Consider the following 23,333-nt stretch of genomic DNA (forward strand, 5'->3'; position numbering starts at 1 on the left):
GATTTAGTGAAAAATACCCGATCACAAAAAACACGTTCAATTCTATTGTAAAATTGTTACTTCAATTTTCTACCAACTTTATAATTTTCTAACAATTTTATACAACCCAATACAAACTATTGATGACTACTAACACTAGATGCGATTACAATTGTAATCCACTTGTCTAAATTTGAAAAGAGTGAAACATCAATGGTGCCTGTATAACCTCGTCAATAAGTTGTAACAGCTTATTAACTGCTTGTAACGTACATATGCAGCATTCTCAAGTTGGGATAACCACTTAATGTCTCGTTCAAAATGTATAGTTACACATCATTCATCAACCTCATTTTGGGGGGAGGCGACGTCAACGCGTAGTTGCAATCCCTGTGTGTTATTTCTTCCCTGAAATGCGTAACGATGGCAAATCAGCAAATATTATTAATAAAACATACGATTAATGATATACGATGTCCAAGTCTCCAATTAATAACATTACATAAATATGTGCTGTAACGATAAAAATTTGTCACCTGAGGTGATGGTGCAAATACATGATATGCATCAACATCACAGTGTGTTGAAATTGCCCCACGCTCCTCCTACATTATATAGTATAAGTAATCGACTGTCAACAAATCATTACCAGTGCCTATATTGCTCACTTATAAAGTTAAATTGGACTAGACATTATAACAAAAATGATATATCAGACCATTAAGACATCTCTGACGGAGTTATGCTTGGAAAAAATAGAAAATCTGGGATGCATCCATTCTGTAGGGACACTTGCAGGAGGCCCCTGATTAGCCAAACGGTGGACCTTGAAATAATAAAAAATAATACGTTATTAAAGCGAGCATACGTTAACTACATAATTTGCATGATTTGACAGCCTTCGGGAGCTCACCGTTACAATTAAAGAAAAAAAGGTAGCTCTACTACATGAACAAGAAGGTTTTATTTTAACTACTAAATGTATGCATACCGTTTGACTTTCATCGATATCGGGAGCAACAGCATTTGGAGGGCCATTCACTGTCTGACTCATTGAATGCGTCTACAAGTTTCGTATGGGCAAAATCATTGTATGAGACAAACAAAATACGTATATCAGGAGGGATGACGGCCGTAACAACATTATCACACAATGTAACATCAATGTAACTATTTATGCTGTTAGAAACATCCAAATAAAAGCAAGAGTCATGTCCATTTTATACTAACCGAAACAGAGTCAGTAGATGAACGGCATCCCATAAACATGTATTCCTCAAATGAAATCGATGTCGGCTCCGATTCTGAGACCTACAGTATTGACACGGCAATAATATTATTTCATAATGAATGTTACCTAAACTTTAGTTAATAGTATAACAATAACTTAGTTTTAGCATAAATGTTCCCCATGTACCAAAATTTGATCCATACCGTAGTCTGTGTAGTTCTTGATAATCTAGATTTTCTTTTTACTCTGTCAAATTTATCGACCCAACTTCGCATCACTCTACTTTTCTTCCCACCGCCTCGTTTTTTAATGCCTCTTGCGACTACTGCCTCCCCCATTTCATTTACAATTTCAATTTTATCTCGTTCCTCCATATTCAGATTTTTTTGATTTTGCAAAGGTTGCTCTTCGCTTTCTGAGAGGAGGAGCTCAACTCTCTTTGACAAATCGGATATGACAGTGATTGCTACTTTGCTGGTGTCCTCCGACATTGCTGCTCGAGTTGCGACCTTAATCATGGCCGGAGCGAGCTCCCGATAACGAGTTGAAATCATGACTTTAGGATCAGCCACAACTTCCTGTCCTCGCCGATCAAAACAGTCTCCAGCCCGAGCTCTTTTTGTCCATCGCCTCTTAATGTATTCAGGAGGAATTATTTTTATGCCCACGGTATCAAACACCTTCAACGCGTGCCCACATAAAATGCCTTCATTCTCGTATTTTTTGCAACTGCAACGTACACTTAGATCATTCCGATTGAATACTACTGTTCTTTCAGGTCCTCCATCATACCTCATGACCGCAAACTCCACAAACATCGCTGCATCTTGTTGTCTCAATATAACCATAGCTGTTGACTCGCCATATTCATTTTGGAATGCAACAAATACGGTTGGTGAATACGTCTCTGATGCATGCACAAGCATAGGTGTTTGCCTTAACCCTACCATGGGGAGCTTTTGCCTCATTTCATATTCTGCGATCAGTTCATTATGTCTCTTTTCATCAACCACCCGATTGAAATGTCTAAAGAACTGCACAAGGTCATGATCCAGTTTCAAATGATTTTTAATTGCTGCATTTAGGCTTTCGCTGAGTTGGGTGCTTCGCATTCCCGCGGTCCATCTTTCTTTCATCATGCACCTTGCCCATTTATCACGAATTTTGTACAACCCCGAGAGCCATTCATTATTTTCAAGATTGTGTTTCTTCACCATCGCCTCCCACACCCTATTGAATTGTTCCACTTCTTCAAACTCATACATGCAGGCACCAAACATGTATGGAAGATCACTATTTTCCTTGTAGTGATTGCCAAGATGTTTCATAAAATTACGCCTTATGTGAAACGTACATAGACCGTGAAATGTTTCAGGCATGACAATTGAAAGAGCGGCTGTCATGGCGTGATCTTGGTCGGTTAGTATGGTACTTGGATGTTTTCCGCACATTGCTTCTAAAAATGTACCAAACACCCATTTGAAAGAATCTATCGTCTCATCATACATAAGGGCAGCACCGAATATCACAATTTGCCTATGCTGGTTAAAACCCACAAATACTCCAAGTGGCCGGTATTCTTTATTTGTTTTGTAGGTTGTGTCGAATGTGACTACGTTTCCAAAAAAGTTGTAGTCAATTAACATTCCTGCATCAGCCCAAAAGATATTCGTTATTTGTTCTTCACAGTCCAGCTGTACGGCATGAAAAAAGGATGGATTCTCGAGTGTTTGCTCTTGAAAATAATTCAGCATGCTACCTGCTTCTCCATATTTCAAGCTCCTTTCCCGTCTCGTTCGAAGATATCATTTAAGATCATCCCGAGTATATCCCACATTACCCATCCCACCTGCTTCTGTTCCCATAAGCTCATGGCTCTGTTTCAATGAAAGCCCAGCATCCTCGCTTATTTCAGCTTGGAATCCTTGAGCCACACTCACTTTTCTTTGTGATGGCATCATGTGAGCACATTGAGCAATGTGCAACTCATGATTATGCTCTAAGACAAGGTCATGCACACGGTACTTCATTGTCCCTCTAAACAACACGATAACCATCTTAGCTCCACACCCTGTTTTCGTCGGCGCTCGTGTCCTCTTTGGCATCACATCACCTTCGTACTTGCGTTTCACACCTTCCTTGCAGCAACTATATCTCCTAGACGTGGTCACGCCGTCTTTGTCTTTATTCAGATAGTCTTTACGTACACTGAAACCCATTTTAAAGGCATACTTGTTGTAAAACTTGTACGCATCCTCTTCACTGTTGAACTCCATTCCTAATTCAGGGGTCCCATTTTCTGCCAATTTGCTGCAATCCATTACTTCTACTCCTGCCAATTATGCATCAAACACCCTAATTTGCAACATTTCATGAATAGTATGTACATAAACGACAATATAAATGTATATTGCCATTTATAATGTGTTATGAATCACACATTACTCGTATACCAAATCCTATTATTACGCTTATCAATATGATTAATGATTCACATCACCTTACTTTTACTCTAAGACAACGGCATTATCTATGTACACTAACTCCATGTACACTAACTTATACGGACTGTAATGTATTGGTCACACGATGTAAGTCTATTTTAACTGTATGTACATCCACGCTGGTGATTATATTTTGATTCTAGATTCTTTAGCTTATTGGACCTTATGTCATTCGTTAATGACAACCGCATAAACCAACTCCACATTTTCTACATTTTCTACATTTTGAGGGCCAAACAAGTACTTTCTACTCATTGTAATGTATTTCTTACATCATGTAATTGACTTACAACACAAGGTTCACCCATTTATTATTCACATATGTGTCTTTTCCTCTGTTTCACCCCATTCAACTCTACGCCTCTATTTTATACACACTGTATGGTCAGGAGAGGGGCAAACTAATATTGCTCCATGAGCATGGACCAATTACTAGATGCACAATAATTCATATCAATTGTAATACGGTGGCTATAACATGTAACTAATTTACAACAAGATGTATATTCATTCACTTGTTAAATGTGACTTTGTTTCTCTCATCTTTCCCTAATTCCAGTCGATGGTTTACTTGAATACATAACCCTACTTTCTACTCATTGTAATATATTTCTTACATCATGTAATTGACTTACAACACAAGGTTCACCCATTTATTATTCACATATGTGTCTTTTCCTCTGCTTCACCTCATTCAACTCTACGCCTCCATTTTACACACACTATATGGTCAGGAAAGGGGCAAACTAATATTGCTCCATGAGCATGGACCAATTACTAAATGCACAATGATTCATATCAATTGTAATACGGTGGCTATAACATGTAACTAATTTACAACAGGATGTATATTCATTCACTTGTTAAATGTGATTTTGTTTCTCTCATCTTTCCCTAATTCCAGTCGACGGTTTACTTGAATACATAACCCTAGGTCTTCCAAAAACTACTATCCCATTATAGTCCATCACTGAAAAGCTGAATGCTCACACACACACAGATACGGTACACACATACAAATACAGTACAACTTCACTATTCTTCTATCATCTTCATATTATGTCTTCAGTGACTCTAATTTCATCCTTCCTTTAACAGATGTGCATTTGGGTGACAAATTATTGGCCACAATTACTGACATGGTTCAGTCATGTTACCTTGGTCTGCTAATACGCTTCACGTTTCACCGAAGTCGGAGACGTAGCTGCTTCTGCTATTAAGTTGAAGGACAAAATCTGGTTTCGTGAGATGCTGAATTTCCTCTATTTACTTCTACCTTACCGCCGCTCTTGCACGCATTCAGAATACATACAACACTCTTATACCCAATTGGAGACCACAACTGCTTCTGCTATTCAGTTTTACGGACAAACTTTGGCTTCATCTCTGTTTGCTTCTTCCATGCCGCCTGCCTCTCCACCCACTTTTCTGTCAATTGCTACCTTCATCAGAGTAGACTACACCCACTTCACCTAGAAACACCCAGTAGGTTGAATCCCACCTGAACTTCAGCTTTCTGCCTTCAGTGAGTGGTTGGTCAGAGTAGATTACCTTCACAATTTAATTATTTGGCTTCCCTCAGTTTTGTTTTCTGCGACTAATTCAAAATTTCAACTTGAATTTCAAAAACCAATTCTCTTCCGTTTGCTCCGTCTGCTCCCGTTTGGAAGTCAACATTTTTTTATTTGGAACGGCATCGTTTTTGTGCCCTGCTTCAGCCTTGCTGACTTGGCTCATTTGTCTCCTCACGTTTTTTATTGTGAGGAGACCGTTCAGGAGCGGTCGCCTGAGGACCGCTCCTGCCCCGTATCGCTTAAATCCGTGGCTGTCAGACATGGTCGATAGTTGACTTGGCCAGCCACCTAAGTTCTTTCTTTTCGATTTTATGTCTTGTGTCATTTGACTTTTACAGCGTTTCGAACCGGCCTACTTTATCAACAGTTGCACCGGTTGCTGAATGGTGGAGAATCCAGGTGCCGAAATTCAGCAAAATCGTGTGCTAAGAAAAATTGTCATTGCAAAGTTGGGATCGTGTGAACACCACATGACACTAATTGTACATAAGCGTTTGGATAAAGATTGTTTAGAATATTATCTAAAAGGATGAATTGTGACTTTTGGTTCATAATATTTGTTCTGTGTATCAAATTGATCCCCAATGTTTCGGCTAAAATAAATCTAGTCCCCAAATTTAGGTTAAGTAACGGAAATGGAACAATAATTAATGGTCAACATCAAATTACAGTTAGTCAACAACTTTAACCTTGCACTTTTGGTCTCCCAATGTTTTGCTTTTGAATTATTATATTTTCTTAATTTTTAAATAGTGATATTAAGGATTTTAGCATGAATTGAGATGCAAATTAAAATGAAATAGTATTATATGGGTAATAATAATTCTAATTAAACTTTTTTCTTCTTTTTTTATTTCATTTATTCATGCTAATAATATATCATATGTTTCTTCTCTTTTGCATAGTTAGTCTCAAATAATTAGCTGATAATGAGATTTATTATTTTTATTTCTAATTGTAATTAAAAACTTAATTAAATATCTCTTTAAAATATAAGGAATATGTACTTTGTAAATTAAGTTGATCTTTTTTTTGGCATTTTAATAGGTTATTAATTGAATTTGAAATGAAGTTAGTATTTCATGCACATTACATAAACCACTAAATGATTATCAAGATTACAAATATTAAAATAAATGATTTAAAACTATAATATTGGAACATTAGTTTTCAACTGATAGGAATGACAACAAAAACTAAAAGATAGTTTTTTAAAGAATTTCTAAAATTACTTCACATTGATACTTACTGTCGCTTGTTTTTATAAGCACAATGGCTAACTAAAAGTGTTTGAAGCCTAAGTACACAAGACATGCAACTATTCTTGTAGTAGTAACTATAATAAACATATATTATAAATCTAGAATTCTCTTTTTCTTCTACTATTTTATGTTTGATTTATTATTGGTATATTATCATCCATTTATAACTTATTTAACCAAGATATACAATTTAAGCTATGATCATGTTGCGACAATATAAAGTGTTATAATTAATAATGAGAAACAATAATATACATATGTTATATCAAATTTGAGACTTACTATGCAAAAAAAAAAACATGTAATATATTATTAATATGAGTAGATGAAATAAAAAAAGAAGAAAAAGAAGTTTAATTAGAATTATTATTACTCATTTAATACTATTCATTCTAATTTGCTTCTCAATTCATATTAAAACTCTTAATATCACTATTTAAAAATTAAAAAATATAATGATTCAAAATCAAAATATTGGGGACCAAATGTGCAAAATCAAAGTTGTTAACTAATGGCAATTTGATATTGACCATTAATAATCATTGTTCCATTTCCGTTAGTTATCCTAAATTTGTCTAAAATCACAAATTTTGGGGACTAGATTTGTTTTGATCGAAATATTGGGGACCAATTTGGCACATAGGCCAAATATTAAGGACCAAAATTGTAATTCTTCCAATTTAAAATAACATATCATATTACTTTTGTGATGTGATGTATGTGAAATAAAAAAATAGTTAAAATATAAAAATGTTGTTCAAAAATATATTTATGATGTAAACAAAATAATATTTGAAATAATTTGTTTATCCAAACACATCTGCATGTACATCCTTTGGGGAAAACTTGTAATTGCAAGATAATTATTGCATGTAAATCACATAATCCTACGTGTAAAGAATATTTCAACAAGAAGAAAATACTGCATTTGTTTTTATATAATTTATTACTGAATTATTTTTGAGTAGCTGCAAGAAGTTTGTCCACGTACAAATGTGTTTTACTCTTGTAAATAAGCGCAGAATCAACTTTTGTGCCTTTGGCCCATTGACCCATAATTTTCAGACAAGGAAAGTTCGTGATATATTCAATTGTGGGGGACAAGAGGGTGGATTAATTTTCTTACAAGTCACAGTCTTTCAAATTAATGTGCAGTTCGTACTAAAATTCGTACAATTCTTGAACTATAAAAGCGGAAATCAATAAATGTAGCTTGTTATATATTTTTATCAAGTCTACAACTCATCTAGACCGTCAAATTTTAGGTAGAAATTTCCTAATTATGTACCCCATCAGCTGTTTTTGCCAATAATCATCCGGGCATAACTACGTCAACATGGCAAGGTTAACTTTTGGCATTTGTAGCATTATCTTATTTGAGAGATGGAGTAGCCAAGCCATATTGACAAACTCACAACAATCTCAACTAGGGGTGAAATCGAGCCGAGTCGAGCTCGAGTAGTGGCGTACTCGAGCTCGAGCTCGACTCAGACCACCAGAGCTCGAGCTCGACTCGAGCTCGACTCGAGCTCGAGAAATAAAGATCGAGCTCGACTCGAGAAAAGCATATGCAGGCTCGAACTCGACTCGATCGAGCTCGACATGTCATTCGAGCTCGATATCAAGTCGAGTACTCGAGCTCGAATGAGCTCGAATAATCTAAAGAATCTAGTCTCTGTATCTTAAATGCAATACTACTAATTTGTACTAAACAATAAACTAAGTTGCACTAAACATTCGAATTAAAGTACATTAATATCAATTGAACAAGATTAATTGCAATGCAAAGAAACAAAACTTAGAAGCCAATTAAAGTCCTGGAGCCACATGGACAAGACTTAGAAGGGGAGACAGAGCAATATGCACGACAGGGGAGACAGTGAACTTCATTGCTTTAATTGGATGAGCATCAACTTCCTTTTCATTGGTCAAGGTTGCATTCTTGGTGATGAATTGATCCAAACCAACCATAGCAACTGTGTTACCACATCACATGGCACATCCTCAACTGTTTCCTGCTTCTTACCCATCCAAATAACTGTTCTTTGGACATTCTTAACATACAAGTCCTTTTTCTCTCCCGGAACATAGTTGGGACCCATGATTCTAACCTTCATGCCAATGACAATTTTTTCTAGAAAACACACGGCCAAAAGCAAAGAATCTACCTTTGTCAGATGCTGGAATCATCTTGGATACATAAAGCATAAGAAGTCCCTCAGGAAACACCTGTCCACACCTGTCCATGTTGTTGAGATTTTAAGACTTAAGATAGGACGAATCCTTTCTCCCAGAGCCTGTCGAATGACAGTTTCTGTTTGGACACACACCCTCAATACAATCAACCACCACCAATGCACCATCAGTAATACGAAGGGCAGCAGTCACCTCAGATGAGAAATCAACATGCCCAGGGGAATCAATAAGATTAATAAGGATTCAAGATTCAAGAATTCTAGCTTCTAAAATTCAGAAATTCCGCAAAAGAGAAACCAATGAGAAACAAAAGGACCGGCAGATTAAAGAAACACCATATGCATGCAGAAACTAAGTGGCCATGATCCACATTAACATTTCAGCAATATACATAAGCAACAACCTGTTCTCAACCTCATCAGAATTTCATGAAAATACAAAAAGGAGTGCAACCAATTGAAAGGAACAATTTAGGGAAATTTTCTGGAGTCTAATGAGCATTTAGAAGCTCTTGTTTGTAATCTGGTAAATGAAACAGCTTGTTTGCTCCTTATGCATCTTCAAACTTTGGTGTACAATCTACAACACCTAGCCATACAAATATGACATCTACATGAAGCAAAGGGGAACAAACCCTGAATTGAAAAATGAGGCATTTCTGTCCATTTAAAAAGAAATTAATGTCAAAATGGGAAGTCCTCACCGTGAAAGAAAGTTATCTACGAAAATGGTCCTATCATAAGAAAGTTCGATTGAGCCATTTAACTATAGCAAAATAAGCATCTTTCGCACTTTTTGCCCATTTTGAGTACAAATACCCAAAAAGAAAATAACACAAGCTAATCAATTGACAATACCCAACTTTGATGCATATAACAGACAATTTCCATTATCTAAACCCTCAAAATCCATCTTTGTCTTAATTCCAGCTAAAATCAGTTTCTCTCCAAGCCTCCACCATTTACATTTATAATTAATCTTCCCTAAATAGTCTCATCTCAAGAGCATGGCAATAAAACATAAACAGGGAAAAAAAACTGAACGACAGTAAAACAAATCCCATATGCATTACACTCTGTTAGAATGGCTATATTATTAGTACTTGTACAGCACTTTTAGGCATATTTCAAAGGAACAACCTTCGTGGCAAACAAGAAAGAAAAAGGGTGACAATAAGGAACTACCAACAGTATTGAAGATTGTCTTTAAATTTTCTAATTCCTAGAATAATTTGTTGCGTTAAATAAAACTGCATAAGCTAGCATCAAAATTATTCTCCAGATTCCTGACCTACTTAAGAACATAACTGAATATTCTCATTAATCTCATTAATATACTAACTAGTTAACATTTAATAATCCAACTCAGATGTAAAGCAAATTTCTGAAACTTACCAATTCTTGAAGCTGTCGCGCCAACCACCGAATCACTTGTTGAAGGAATCGAGCTGCCCTCCATTTCCTCAAAGTTCCAGTATAGCAATGGAGAGGGAATGGGATACGCAAATGGAATATATTGAATCGCAGGCTGCAGCCCCCAATTTTTTTGGTTAGGGTTTGGAGATTAAAAATTAATATTACATTTATAAAATTGAACCTCATAATGCACATATTTACTACACAAATGCACAATAAGTACCTTAATTTGTCAAATGCAGCTGTTGAAATTGGTGGGTTTTGATTTGATTTCAAACCCTCACTCAAAGGTCGGCTACTCACGCTGCTATCTACTCCATTTTGAGCTAAACTGCTGAAGTGTTTAAAGCTTTAGATGATCGACTGCCTTGTCAGTTGTGGCTTGTGACAGTTGAGAAGATGAGCCAAAGAATAAGAGATTGAAATTTGAGAGTCAAGGTTGAAGAGTGAAGACTGAAGAGGAACGACCGAACGAAGAAGAAGAATGAACTATGAAGGATGGAATGACGGATTCGAGATTCGACGGAAGCTTTTTCATTTTTCGTTTTTAGTTTTCATCATTTCATCATATTTTCCAAGCCAAAATTACTTATTCACCCTTCATTATTACTACAACATAACTGGTTAAGCCCGTAAATATTCTAGCTAACAAACCTGAAAGAGTAAATTGATATATAAAATAAAATACAATATATATATGCTATCGAGCTCAAGCTACTCGACGAGCTCGAATTTCTTACTCCTAACTACTCGAGATCGACTCGATATACTGTAGCAAGTAGATCGAGATCGACTCGAACTCGAATTAGATCGAGCTCGAGTCGAGTAGCTAACCAAGCTACTCGCGAGCTCGATTCAAGCTACTCGATTTCTCTGCACCCCTCAACAAACTGATTAGTGATTACAGCTTTAGTCAGCCCCGCGTGAATGGTCCAGCGGTAGCGCCTCTCATCGATGACTCTTGAGGTCCCAAGTTCGAGTCTCCGCTTTGCTGGATTCCTCCGCGCACTTATCGTGTTCGGGTCGGGTTGGGGCGCCGAGCCCGGGCCGCAGGGGATTAGTCGGGCTCCGTAAGGATTGACCTGGACACCCCTGTGTCGACAAAAAAAAAAAAAAAAGATTACAGCTTTAGTCTCTAAGATTGAGAATCTGAAGGATCCAATCCTTGCAACTATAAAGGCACAATCCACATTTTTTTTTATGACAAATGATGGGCTTGTTTGGAAGTCCAAGTTTTTACCAAGTTTTTATTATACTAGTTTTTTAACAACTTGTGCTACAGGAACCTCAAAAACTTATCAAAATTTTTTAACCTACACACTTAAAATATCCAAAACACAAAAAAAAAACTCCCTTCCCCTTTTCTTCTTCTTCCTCCCCCACCACTACCTCCGTCAACTGCTCCGTCACCGGCCACCACCTCCGCCACCGGTTCCAGTGCCGATCACCTTTTCCGGTGCCAATTTTTTTTTTCCTTTTTCCCTCTCCCCTTTTTTTTTCTTTTTTCCCTCTTCCCCCGCAAGTTTTTTTTTCTCTCTGCGTCTCCCCCCCTTCTCCCCCACCACCCTTCCCCTTCCCCTCTGGCCGATCTGGTCGCGAGACCAGATCGCACCGAGGGAGGGTGAGGGTGGCGGGGAAAGGGGAGGACAGAGGGAAAGGGGGGCTTTGCCCAAAAAAAAAAAATTAACGGGTGCGGGATTCAGGGGTGGTAAACGGGAAGGGGAATAGGGGAGGGGGAAGGGGCCAAGGGGGTGACGGGAGGAGGGGAAGGTGGCGAGGGGGTGGGGCAGTGGTGGCGGGGTAGAGGGGGAAGGTGGGCCTGTTTGGAAGTTGGGGGGGAGGGGTGGCGGAGAAGGGCAGAGGGAGGGCAGGGAAGGGGTGGCGGGGGGAGGGAGAAAGCCGGCAGAGGGGGAGAAGCAAAGCAGGGGGAAGGAGGGGGAGGGAGTGGCGGGGGAAGAGGGGATGGCCGAAAGCAGGGGGGAAGCGGGGTGAGGGGATGGCGGGAAGGGGAAGGCGGGCAGAGGGGTGGCGGAGGAAGGGGGTGGCAGGGCAGGAGGGGAGAAGCAAAGCAGGGGGTAGCGGGAGGTGGCACTGCTGGAGGCAGAGGTAACGGGGAAGAAGAAGAAGAAGAAGAAGAAAGAAAAGAGAAAGGAAAGAAAGAAAAAGAAAAAGAAAAAGAAAGAAAAAAAAAAAGAAAAGAAAAAAAAGTTTTTAACCCTACAAAAACTTCTACAAAATTTTTCTCTTTACAAAAAACTTCTACAAAATTTTTTCAAAAACTTCTACAGTGCACTACAGTAAAGTTTTAGACAAACTCCCAAAAAACTAGGGTTCCAAACAGGCCCATCATTCTTTTCAAGTTTCGAACTAAAAACATAAACATTAAGCATATTTACCATTTACTTATTGTGCGGCCATGAAGTTTTAACAACGCATTTTAGAGTTATGCCTCATGCAGTTTTAATTGCAGCTTTAGTCTCTAAGATTTTGAAATGTGCATGCTTTAGAGGTGTGTATTGAACTCTCATAGGTCGTCTGCATATAATAATGGATTAATTGCGGCTTTCAAGTATACTTAAATTTTTAACTTAGTCCCTAACTTTTAAAATAGGACACTTTAGTCTTTAAAGTATAAAATACGTCTCACTATAGTTCCTGAAGTATAGAATTTGTCTCACTTTAGTCTCCAATGTATAAAATTTGTCCCACTTGAATCCTTACCGTGCAAAGTTTGTTTCACATTGGGATACAATTTGTCTTGCTTCCATCAATGATTTTGGAGTTTAAGGACCCAAGTGAGACAAGAAATATGAGATTTTCAAAATTGTAATCAAACTTCAAATTGTTTCTTGCATTTATTTATTTTTTGTTGACAAGGGAACCCGCAACCGTTACGCGAGAGTCCGCATTGGTTAAACCACGTCCCTTGCATTGTTTCTTGCATTTATTGCTCAGCGTAACCCAACACTTATCTTCCTGTTAACATAGCCTACTGAGTTTGAAACTAAAAGAGATGGGCTTAAGCAAAGTAATGGAAACAATGAAACCATGAAGTCTTACTTGTGGTCGCCAACGTTGAGATTTGTTATGAAGTTCGTCCTTTAAAACCACTGTAGAAAATGGATAAAAAAACTTTAGCAGCTCGATTTTAGTATTTCACATAACAACTCTTAAGCCTTAGCTTGCATTTATATATTTAGCAATTAAAGATGCTAAATCACCAATTTACATATTTGGTGCTCAATCACCAATTAAACATCGAACTGCAAATAAGTAACCAATTGTTTACTTGGATTTACATATTTAGCAATTGCAAAGGGTTAATTACATTTACCTTGCTTGAGATTTGTTTGAATGAGAAAACAAATCCTATGGTTTGAGTAAATTATAGTCTAACCTTTTGAATTATCTTCAATCAATTACTAGTATCCAGAGAAACTCTAATCCTTCTTAGTTCTTTGGATTCTTAAAGAAGGTACGACTCATTCCTTAATTTCGTGACAGTGCTAATAGCATTGCTCCATGTATCGCTCAAATAAGGGGTAGGATCGATTGTTATAAGCAAAATATTGAACATCAATGATTTTTTTTTTTTAAAAAAAGGTAGAAATGATATTCCTTTCACCAATGTATCTCCACCAACGTGGAATGCAGATGTGAACTCATGATGTGTCATATTTCCACATTAAACTCCAATCCTGAACTAAAAAAATTTTGAATATCAAAGCATCAAAACTCCCACATTAAGTTTACTAAAATTTTTATACCTTCGCCTTTACCTGTTGAACTCCAATACTCACGTACTGAAAACTCTCCATAGGGATTGAAAAATAAAAAACCAAGGAAACAATTCTGTAGATATAAGAACAGAAGGTCAATGGTGAACATGACGAAAGAAAATAAAGGGGAAATTTTTGATGCGAAGCACCAATGTCTACGTATAAATACGATAAACTTAATGATTCCTGTGTACTGAATACTAACAAGTGTACGATGGATGGTGGTTGGGGATTTAAGGGGAACCACAAGCAAGACAAAAGTAATTAAAGAGGGCTTATTGATTCTTTCCATTTCTTTGCCTTCAATGTTATTCTAGTTAGCATTTAGTTGTATCCTTATATAAACTATTTATTTATGTCTCACTCTTTTTCTAAATGATGGTAGATGGGATTGGAATATACAATTGGAATATCTAGTTTACTCCCATAACATTGTTCTTTCGAAATGGATTTATTCATGGCTTCCTCTTCTGTTCTTGGTCTGCCAATATGTTCTGAAGTTGTTTCCTCAGCTGGTCTCTTACTGGATAATTTGAAGCCAAAATTTTGTCCAAGCGCTCTTTCTCACCCAAAAGTTCAGCTTTCTTGGTCTCAGCTTGGGAAATCTCTGAATTAGTTGAATAGTTAAGACTGCCTTGAAGTTTTGAGAAGCTTGACTTCAGCTGAAAGAGAGCAAGCAACGGATTAGATTTCCGTCATTGTCAACATTGAACTGCTAATGAAACAGATTTAGTTACATTTGGCATTTTTCCCCATACACAAACACCAGAAGTAGGCTTTTGTTATAGACTCGTAACATAAGGTGCCTCTATGAAAGGAAAACACAATTATGAGGCATAGCCAATGAGGGCGCAGCAGAAACTAGGAGAAAAAGAGGATGGGAACACTTCGAACTGTCTGAACAAATGACATGGTTGAAACACTTTGGAAAGCATTATGGACCTTAGTACCATGTCACTGCACCAGTTCCGATCATCTCTCCATTTTCTTGTCCTTCTGTCTGTTCAAGAATGCTAAGACGTACTATGACTCTTTTGTTACATACTCCCAGTGAGTCACTGTAGACAGGGCTAGTAGCATTGTGGAATTAAAAGGAAAGCTAACAGTCTTCTGCTTGATAATTAAGATCTGAATCTATCCACCAAACTTGTCTCCTTTTCCTTTTCTTATTTCTTTTTTTTCCCACCAGATGAAGAGATTGTGTCAATGATGACAAGATATAGGCCAAAGAGGATAGGGATCCTAAAGAAGCATCTCCTGATAGGTTCTGACAATCTTTTAACCTTGGTCCTTTGTGTCAATCATATTGGCCTGAACACCATGAACTGCTTAAGATCAGTACCCTAGAATACTTGGAACATTTTCAACATAACTGAAAGGTCCATAACCATGTAGTTTTTAAACGTCAAACCAGCTTCTGCTAAGTAAAACCAATTCTTACTTTCAATACAAATTGGTACTAGTTTGTGGAAATATGGCACTAGGAAAAATGTTGGATGGGTACTATGAAGAGTCAGTATTGGAACTATTACGCCCTATTTCACTGGGCTTTACTAATTCAAGTTATCTGCCTTAGAAAAAACAAACTGCAAGATAATTGGACTCCACAAATCCCCTCCCTCTCTCAGGTTAATTTGCAGAGGCAAACAGAGCTTTTGTCTCTTCTACTTCTGTAATTACAGAATGTGCCACGTATCACTTTGCTTAGTTACAGATATCCTTAGCATAATCCAAGCTTCCAAAATGATATTGCTCAAAATCTCCAATGTTTTTCCAGCAAAAGAAGAACATAAGTCACATGACATAGCAGATGGCCATACCCGTACTTAAAAAAAATTGACATGATAAGTTTATCTATCAGATATCATATTTAAGGCATCATTGCCATGCATAGTTAAAGTAATGCCAAGTTGTAATCCAACTTAATATCTGTGGCTATACAGTTATCCATGGAAAGGAATTCTGCACCTATATAAATCAAATAACCACTTGTTACGGACAAAGAGCAATCAATGACATCAATCAAAATAATGCGTGTCATTGTTACAGATCTTTTAATAGTTTACAAGCTTCCATTTTTTCCTACAGATGAAAATTTCTTTATCATTCCCTCTTTCAAACTTTAACAAATTCAATTGAAAAACTCTTTATCATCCATGAGGGTCTCATTACTGTTCAAAAAAGTTGTTCAGTAACTCTTGGAGATGCAGAACATGTATAGCTTTACCGCAAAAAAGTAGTTCAAGAACTGTTGGACATGCAGATCATATATAGTTTTACAGTTTCTTCAACAATATCCACAAAACATGGTTGCATTCAGTCAAACTGTGATAGTTATAATTGGTTGTTTTAGCGGATCACCTGACATACCATATGAGACTTCAAGCAGCGCAATATGCATTTTACTAAATGAGCACACAAGAGTTGACAATATGATATCTGGTTAATGTCTCTTGTACAAAGCAATAGAACTTTATGGGATTTTATTAATTTATGATGTGTTCCGGATTAAGTCCATTCCTTATACTCAAGCTATAACTGTGCAAGTATAATTGTATTTGCAAGTCAGATTCTCCTAATAAGATGAATCCTGTTTTACAATGTCAATGCCCACTTTATCATTCATAGTTCTGACAATTTTCAAGTATTGAGCAGTTTGGATGTCTTAGCATCGAGTATCTTCAGGAAGGTTTATCTATAACATGTCAGTAGTACTTCTCAGGATTTGAAAATAGCTAGGAGCGGGCATCTTTGTCATAACATTTTGAGCGCAGTAACTTGAAAGAAGAGGTACAATTCATCTACAAATACCCACAAATCTGGAGTTTAACAAGAGATGGCGCAAAGTTTGTCACTAGCATGAAAGGGGCTGGGTGCCATTTAACATCATGCTTAAGAGCATGACAACCGTTGTACGGAATGATATGTTGCAATCTAAGGTTGACCCAATCTGAAACTGGAGGCCTGGAGATGACATTTAATAAAGGTAATGCTTTCCTGTGCCTGGTTGTGGCTTCAAATGCATAACCCTAAAGAACGCTGCAGTAGATATACCCTAATATATACATTTTCTTTAAAAAAATATTCTGAATCTTAGATAATTACTTTGGGTCGCCTAAATCTGGAGTCCAAGGACGGGGAAGGATAGTTAGGTTGCAAAGAAAAGAAAATAATGTCCCTGAACAAGATTCATTGTTACTATTAGCTTATCTTCCTAATAGTTGTGCAAAATGGATATGCAGACAGAGGAAAAGTAAAATTGCACAAGGAAGATGTCAGACATAACCAACATCACTCAATTCAATTTTGTTGCTGAAAAGATTCATTAAACAACTATAACATTGTAGAAGATGTAAACTTTTGCACATTTTTCCATTAGCATGAATGTGTAAAACCTTATCTTCCTCCATCTGTGAGCCTTTGTGTGGAAAAGTTCTCTTTTTGCATTTTCTTCCATTTGGCTTCAATGAATAGTTAAGCAGTCTCTTTGATAGACTACCCGGCAAACCTTTGGTGCAGAAAATGGACAAAATTGCTTCCTAGCCTAAGTATAGAACATAGTCAAAACAGCAAAAGAAGGCTAAGTTTCAAATTGTGGACTTCCAGATCAGAATACTCCCAAAGACGACCTCAATGGATTTGGAAATCAAGTTTTCCCCTACCATCATTTCCCAAAACTTTCTCAGGTATTCCTTTGCATTGGACTAAATGAAGCAACTGGTGCATCATGCAATTTATTAGAACAAATTTCTTTTAAGAAAAGCTGAGGATGGACAGACATAAAAGTTGCAGGCTTAGTTACATAATGCTCCTTAAGGCATTTTCATTTTGTAAAATAATTCATATCAAACTTTTCTCTTCATAGAGATGTATAAAGCTCTATGCAAGCTTGGTGGATACTCTGTTGCAACTATATAGTTATAGTAGTTAAAACCGACTCCACAATTGCTTAATAAGGTGCCTATTACCAAAAAGTTATCAAAAAATAAAACACTGCATAGATTATCCTATAAAAGTAGCTTGTGAGGTTCCTTCTACAATTGATATTAATGCATTGTCACGTCAAGTAAATACAACAACCACCAGCTTTTACAGTTATTTGGCTTGTAAACTCACACTGATACTTTCCCAGGATCAATGACACATTATTTTCACATCTGGGGAAAGATTCTAGGTTTGTACCCTATCACCATCCCCTTATAGCACTAATATGCAATATGATCAACACAAAGAGCACAGAATAAGTTTCCACCTTGATCAAATGACGATTGTTGTGAAGCACTTATTTGCTAGCATCGTTATTTGTCTGTTAAGAACACACACATCAATAAATGTTACTACATTTTCCATGTGCCAAAGCAAGCAGGTTTATCCAGAATGCAACAATAGAGGCATGTTTAGACTAAGTATTGAGTTTAAGCTAGCCTATTTGCAAGTTTCACTGCTCACATCGAGTTCACGATTCATTTAAGTATACGAACACCCAATGATTCATTACTTGATTGAATCTGGCATTATTTCAAGCATGAAAACACACAATGCTTTCCCCCGTGTAAAAGAAATAGATACTGTGATCCAACAGGAACATCATAACTTACTAAAATCAGTTGCATTAACTGCAAGTAATAAGAGCATGGTGTTTCTCACACATCAAACAAGAAAAAACAAACAGATGAAGTAACAACATATAAAATAAGAAATATCAAGACAGATATCTCTGCACCTCATTAGCCTGAGTTCTCAGTTCCTGGATTTGTAATTGACAATTGCCTATGTGACTATCCACTTCTGCCTTAAACTCCTCCAGCTCCTGACTTTGTGAGTTATAATAGCTTTCTTTCTCTTTCTCTAACTCCTCCATCTCTTCCACCTCAAGTTTTAAGGTTCTATGAGTACAATCAAAAAAGTTTTACTATTCTAGTTAAAGCAAAGGAAACAAGCTAAAGATCAAAGACTGTTACCTGGAATTACAAATGTCCCCAAAAATAAATGTATATCAAACACGTAGTTACCTATAATACCAGAACCTATATAAACAAAGGCAAATATTTTTATCATTGAAAATAATGAAGTTAATGTTGCTTCCACTTAGCAATACGAGTCATTTCGATTACTTGTCGAAGCTCATGAAATCCAAAGTATGCCATCGACTAAATAAAAATTTAAGAGAAACATAAAGTTAGAAGCTAATCTTTTATAGAAAGTTACAAATACACTGAATTCAATTTCTAAACCGAAAAAGGAAAGAACTTTTCTCTTTTTAGAGAAAAATCTAAAATGTGAGACAGTTGCAACCACTCCTTTACCTCATGCATACAAATAATGCAACTAAATTAGTACAAATTAGTATGGACAAACACCACTATTGATGACATCTTTGAAAAAAACTAATATCTAAAGAATTTTCCTACTTAAGGCAAGTTTCGCTTGCTTTTGAAGGAAACTGTCCAACAAAACTCAAAACCTTCCGGCTTTCTTCTCTGTTCTTGACAGTCTCAGATATACCTGCTTTTTATAAAAACCAAGAAATAAAAATTGAGGATTTTACTTTAAGTGGTAAAGATTGTGATATTATTATTTGGAAATTATTGTTATCACTCCCACATTTGGAAATCCCAATCCCCTTGACTTTTGTACTCATGTAAAAAGAATAAAGGGTTTTTTAACACACCAAAATCACATTTAACCTGCCATGTGAATACACACTAACAATTATTACACTCCCTTGCATTTATACACTCTTCCTAGTTACCTTTACCTTTTCAAAAATTTAACACATGAACTACATCTTAACGAGTGTCCACTGATCAGACAGACCGAAAGATAAAGCTTTTCTACCTCTTTGTTTTATTTTACTCACAACTCAATTACAACAGAGTGGTTTTGAATGCAACGAAGTATAGAAATATTTTTGTCTAATTAAACATGGCAAATAAAGTCAGGGGGGAGCGCCATTAACAAATAAGGGAGTACTAATAACAATACCCCTAATTATTTTTATGTGCAAATTGCCATTTTTCCCTCATTCGACCTGTCAAACATATATAAGAAATTAACCAGATTACAGCCAAAATGTAGAACAAAATAAACCTACCTAATTTTTTGAAGAATTTCAGCATAAACGGAGTCCAGGCGGTGGAGCTCTGATTCGAGGGAGGAAATGGCCAGGTGTTGCGAAGCGATTTTACAATCAAGCTTTAAGCAGCGCTGCTCCATTGATCTGATATTAGACAACTTTGACGCTAAATCTCGAGATTTGATTGTCTGAAGCTCTTTCTCCGACTGTAGAGAAACATTGCAATTTAGGGCACAGGAAATCAAGTTAAAAACCGAAATTTACAATCCAAGAGAACAAGAAAGTGAACCTGGAGGAGAGAGAGTCGTTGGTTTCGGGTGACTTCCATATGCTCCAGTCTTTCACGAAATGCAGATTGAAGCGCCATTTTTGAATTCTGGAAGGTCTGGGGGGGAACAAATTCAAAATGCAGGGTTTTATAACGGGGTGCTTCTGCTTCCTATGCACTGAGGTGAAAGGGGCTTTGGGCCTTTCGGCCGGATTGGGCTCTTACAATCACAGTTTAGATCGTAGTGGGTAACGCGCAGTTGATTGTGAGAATGAGTTTGATTTGAAATTGAACGGAAGAAATTAATTGTAGAGAAAATTATTAGTTTTGGTACCAAATGTTTGGGACATTGGCAGTTTTAGTCCTTAAAGTTCGGTTATGTCAGTAGTAAGTTCCGGCAGCTAAATTTTGAAAAAAAAAAAATTTGAAAAAAGGAAAAAATGTTGGTGGTCATAGTTTGTAATTAAAGGGCACTAATTAGTCGCAAGTTGAGTAGTTATCTTTACTTTGCAGCTACATGACCACTGTGTATACAAGTAATTAGTTTCCTTTAATTACATATTATGAGTTACAAACATTTTTTCTTTTTATTCTAATTTTTTTCAAAATTTAGCCTTTGGCACGTGCTACTTAAGTGAGCGAATTCTAGTAACAATTTACCAAAACCAGTCAATGAGACTAAATGTACTTAAAAATTGAAACATTTAGAACTAGATTTGCTTTTGACCAAATTTAAGGACTAAAACCACTGATGCTGCAATTATTTGGTACCAAAACTGCAATTTTTCTTAATTGTAGGACACAATTTTTAAATTTTTAAAGAGTTTCAAATTTTTTTATATATTGTAATATTAGTGTCTACATCTATTCCTACATTACACCATATGATTTAGACTAGTAATTTGATCTTTTAACAGATATATGAGATATCAGTATAGTAACGTTTTCGTAGAATGAAGTACTAATTTGTACCTAGAAAAAAATATTAACAAAAATAAATCTAGTAATTAAACAAACCAGAAGTTTAAGTATTTGACATGAAAATAATGTTAATTGCTATTAGAAATTTTTCTCAGTTGGATGTAAATATTTCCATAAAAGTCTTGGAAAATGTATAAAATTAGTCATTAAAAAAAACTTTTAGGTTTTAAATATGTAGAATGGGTCATAGCTTAGGTTTTAAATACGTAGCACAGGTCCGAATCCACTAACTTAGAGTGCGTTTGATAAAACTGAATTCTGACAAATCCACTAAATTATTGAATTGTTAAATATTAAATCAAATACGTTTAAGTGTATATCACATTCAGTGATAAGTGAATAACTTATCACTTATTTTTATGAGTAAGTTTTGCTTAGAAAATTTAGCGCCACTTAATTAATTCAGATGTTCAATTTTTTGTTATCAAACGCCTCTGAACATATTAAGATATGGAACCATTTAGTTTAAGTGTTGAATTGGGTTATCAAATGGGGTCTTAATCCAAGTTTGGCGCATTCTTCAATCATGCATAATCCATCAACCCAAGCTTGGGCCATCCTTGAATTACCATATCCATGTCTATTGCCAGCAGGGGCGGATTTACACTAGGGCCACCGGGGTCACGGGCTCCCACTGTCCCCCTTAAATTTCTATAATACCCATAAAAATTTGATATAATTTCAAGCGTGTCCCCTGGAGTTTTGTGTATCTATTGGTTTATATGTTTCTAAAGTTGTCTTTGATTTTACCTATTATTATAGCTACTGTAGAAAGGGTTTTTTTAGTTATGAATATAGTGAAGAATCGGTTACGAAATAGAATGGAAGACACACTTGGATGAATGATTGTCTAGTTACTTATATTGAGAAAAATATATTTCATAAAATTCAAAATGAAATGGTTGCAAACCGTTATCAAAATATGATCTCAAACTGTGTGTGTGTGTCTATTATATATAGACACACAAATATTAACTTTGGTTGAGATGATTTCTACTAATTTATTTAGCCACAAGTATTAACCTTAGTCGCAATACAAGGACGCTCCGTTGGCAAGGTGAAGTCTGCAGCCTCTGGAAGCTTGGCAACAGTTGCAACTTGGTGGACTAACAAATGTACCATTGCAAGTCATGTATGCCACATCAAAGCAAATATGCTCACAAGCTTTGACTTTTATCATCTCCATTTCTTGAAGAACAAACATCCCTGCACATTCATGATTCAACCGGCTGTTATGAGATCATAATTAATTTAGTTAGTTAGAGCAACAAGTATTAACAGGTAGAAGTATTAGATGGGAATTCCTCTCCTGTTTGTTGATTGGACCATGGAAATGGATATAGATACCCAAACAGAATTTAATGGTACGTACTAGATTGGCCAATCCTTCAAGGAAACGCAAAGCCGGAGCCAAATGACCAAAACTAATTATAACTCCGGTCAATTCATGGTCCAATTTTAACGAAGAATAGGGAAAAAGAATATCTTAACACATATTGATATACTTTTTATGAGGTTAATAAAATTGATTTTTTTATTTTTTAATAAAAGGGAGGGAAAAAAAAGTAGACAAAGAAAGAAAACTAGCTTGTTTGGAAAACAGAAACTAAGCATACCACAGATGAGAAGAAGCAGTGCTACCATTTCGTTGAAAGCCATGAGTTCTTGCCTTTGCTTAACGTTAACCTAATGCTAACACGAAGTGAAGTAGCATTACTTATAGGCGATTAGTGGTTCTGTTCTAGGCAAATAATTCCCAGTAATTGCCTACACCAGAGAGACGGTTAGGCTTACTTGGTCAATCCAATAATTTTACTTAGGCTTACTTGGTCAATACAATAATGTTACTATCTGTTTGATGGTGATAATATTTCCCTGTCCAAGTTTGTCACGGGGGAGGAAAAAAAAAAAAAAAAAAGAATCTGTTGCCGGCCATCGCCTTCCCAAATAAAATAGACAGTAGATTTCCTAAGACAGAGCAAATTGTGCGGGTATCTCTTTCTCTCTATTTTTTTTTGGTTTTCTTTTGGTTGGGAGAAGGGGGTGGGGGGGTGGGAATGGTGGGGTT

General features: G+C 36.4%; 2 protein-coding genes across 2 annotated transcripts; both read right to left on the reverse strand.

Annotated features, from left to right (window-relative positions):
• Positions 1–315: 315 nt before the first annotated feature.
• LOC113750448 (protein FAR1-RELATED SEQUENCE 5-like) lies at positions 316–3,531 on the reverse strand. The gene is made up of 7 exons (XM_027294420.1): positions 3,051–3,531; positions 1,414–2,858; positions 1,210–1,290; positions 971–1,042; positions 698–805; positions 516–584; positions 316–387 (listed from the first exon to the last, which is right to left on the reverse strand). The coding sequence occupies exons 1-7, from the start codon at positions 3,529–3,531 to the stop codon at positions 316–318; spliced, it is 2,328 nt and encodes a 775-aa protein (XP_027150221.1).
• A 10,627-nt stretch (positions 3,532–14,158) lies between these two features.
• Positions 14,159–20,389, reverse strand: LOC113750900 (centriolin). The gene is made up of 4 exons (XM_027294843.1): positions 20,306–20,389; positions 20,035–20,222; positions 18,664–18,826; positions 14,159–14,602 (listed from the first exon to the last, which is right to left on the reverse strand). Exons 1-4 carry the CDS (start codon positions 20,381–20,383, stop codon positions 14,396–14,398), a joined length of 636 nt encoding a protein of 211 aa, XP_027150644.1. The 5' UTR covers positions 20,384–20,389; the 3' UTR covers positions 14,159–14,395.
• Positions 20,390–23,333: the final 2,944 nt, after the last annotated feature.

This window comes from Coffea eugenioides, chromosome 10, assembly GCF_003713205.1.
Source record: "Coffea eugenioides isolate CCC68of chromosome 10, Ceug_1.0, whole genome shotgun sequence".
Classification (NCBI taxonomy): Eukaryota; Viridiplantae; Streptophyta; class Magnoliopsida; order Gentianales; family Rubiaceae; genus Coffea; species Coffea eugenioides.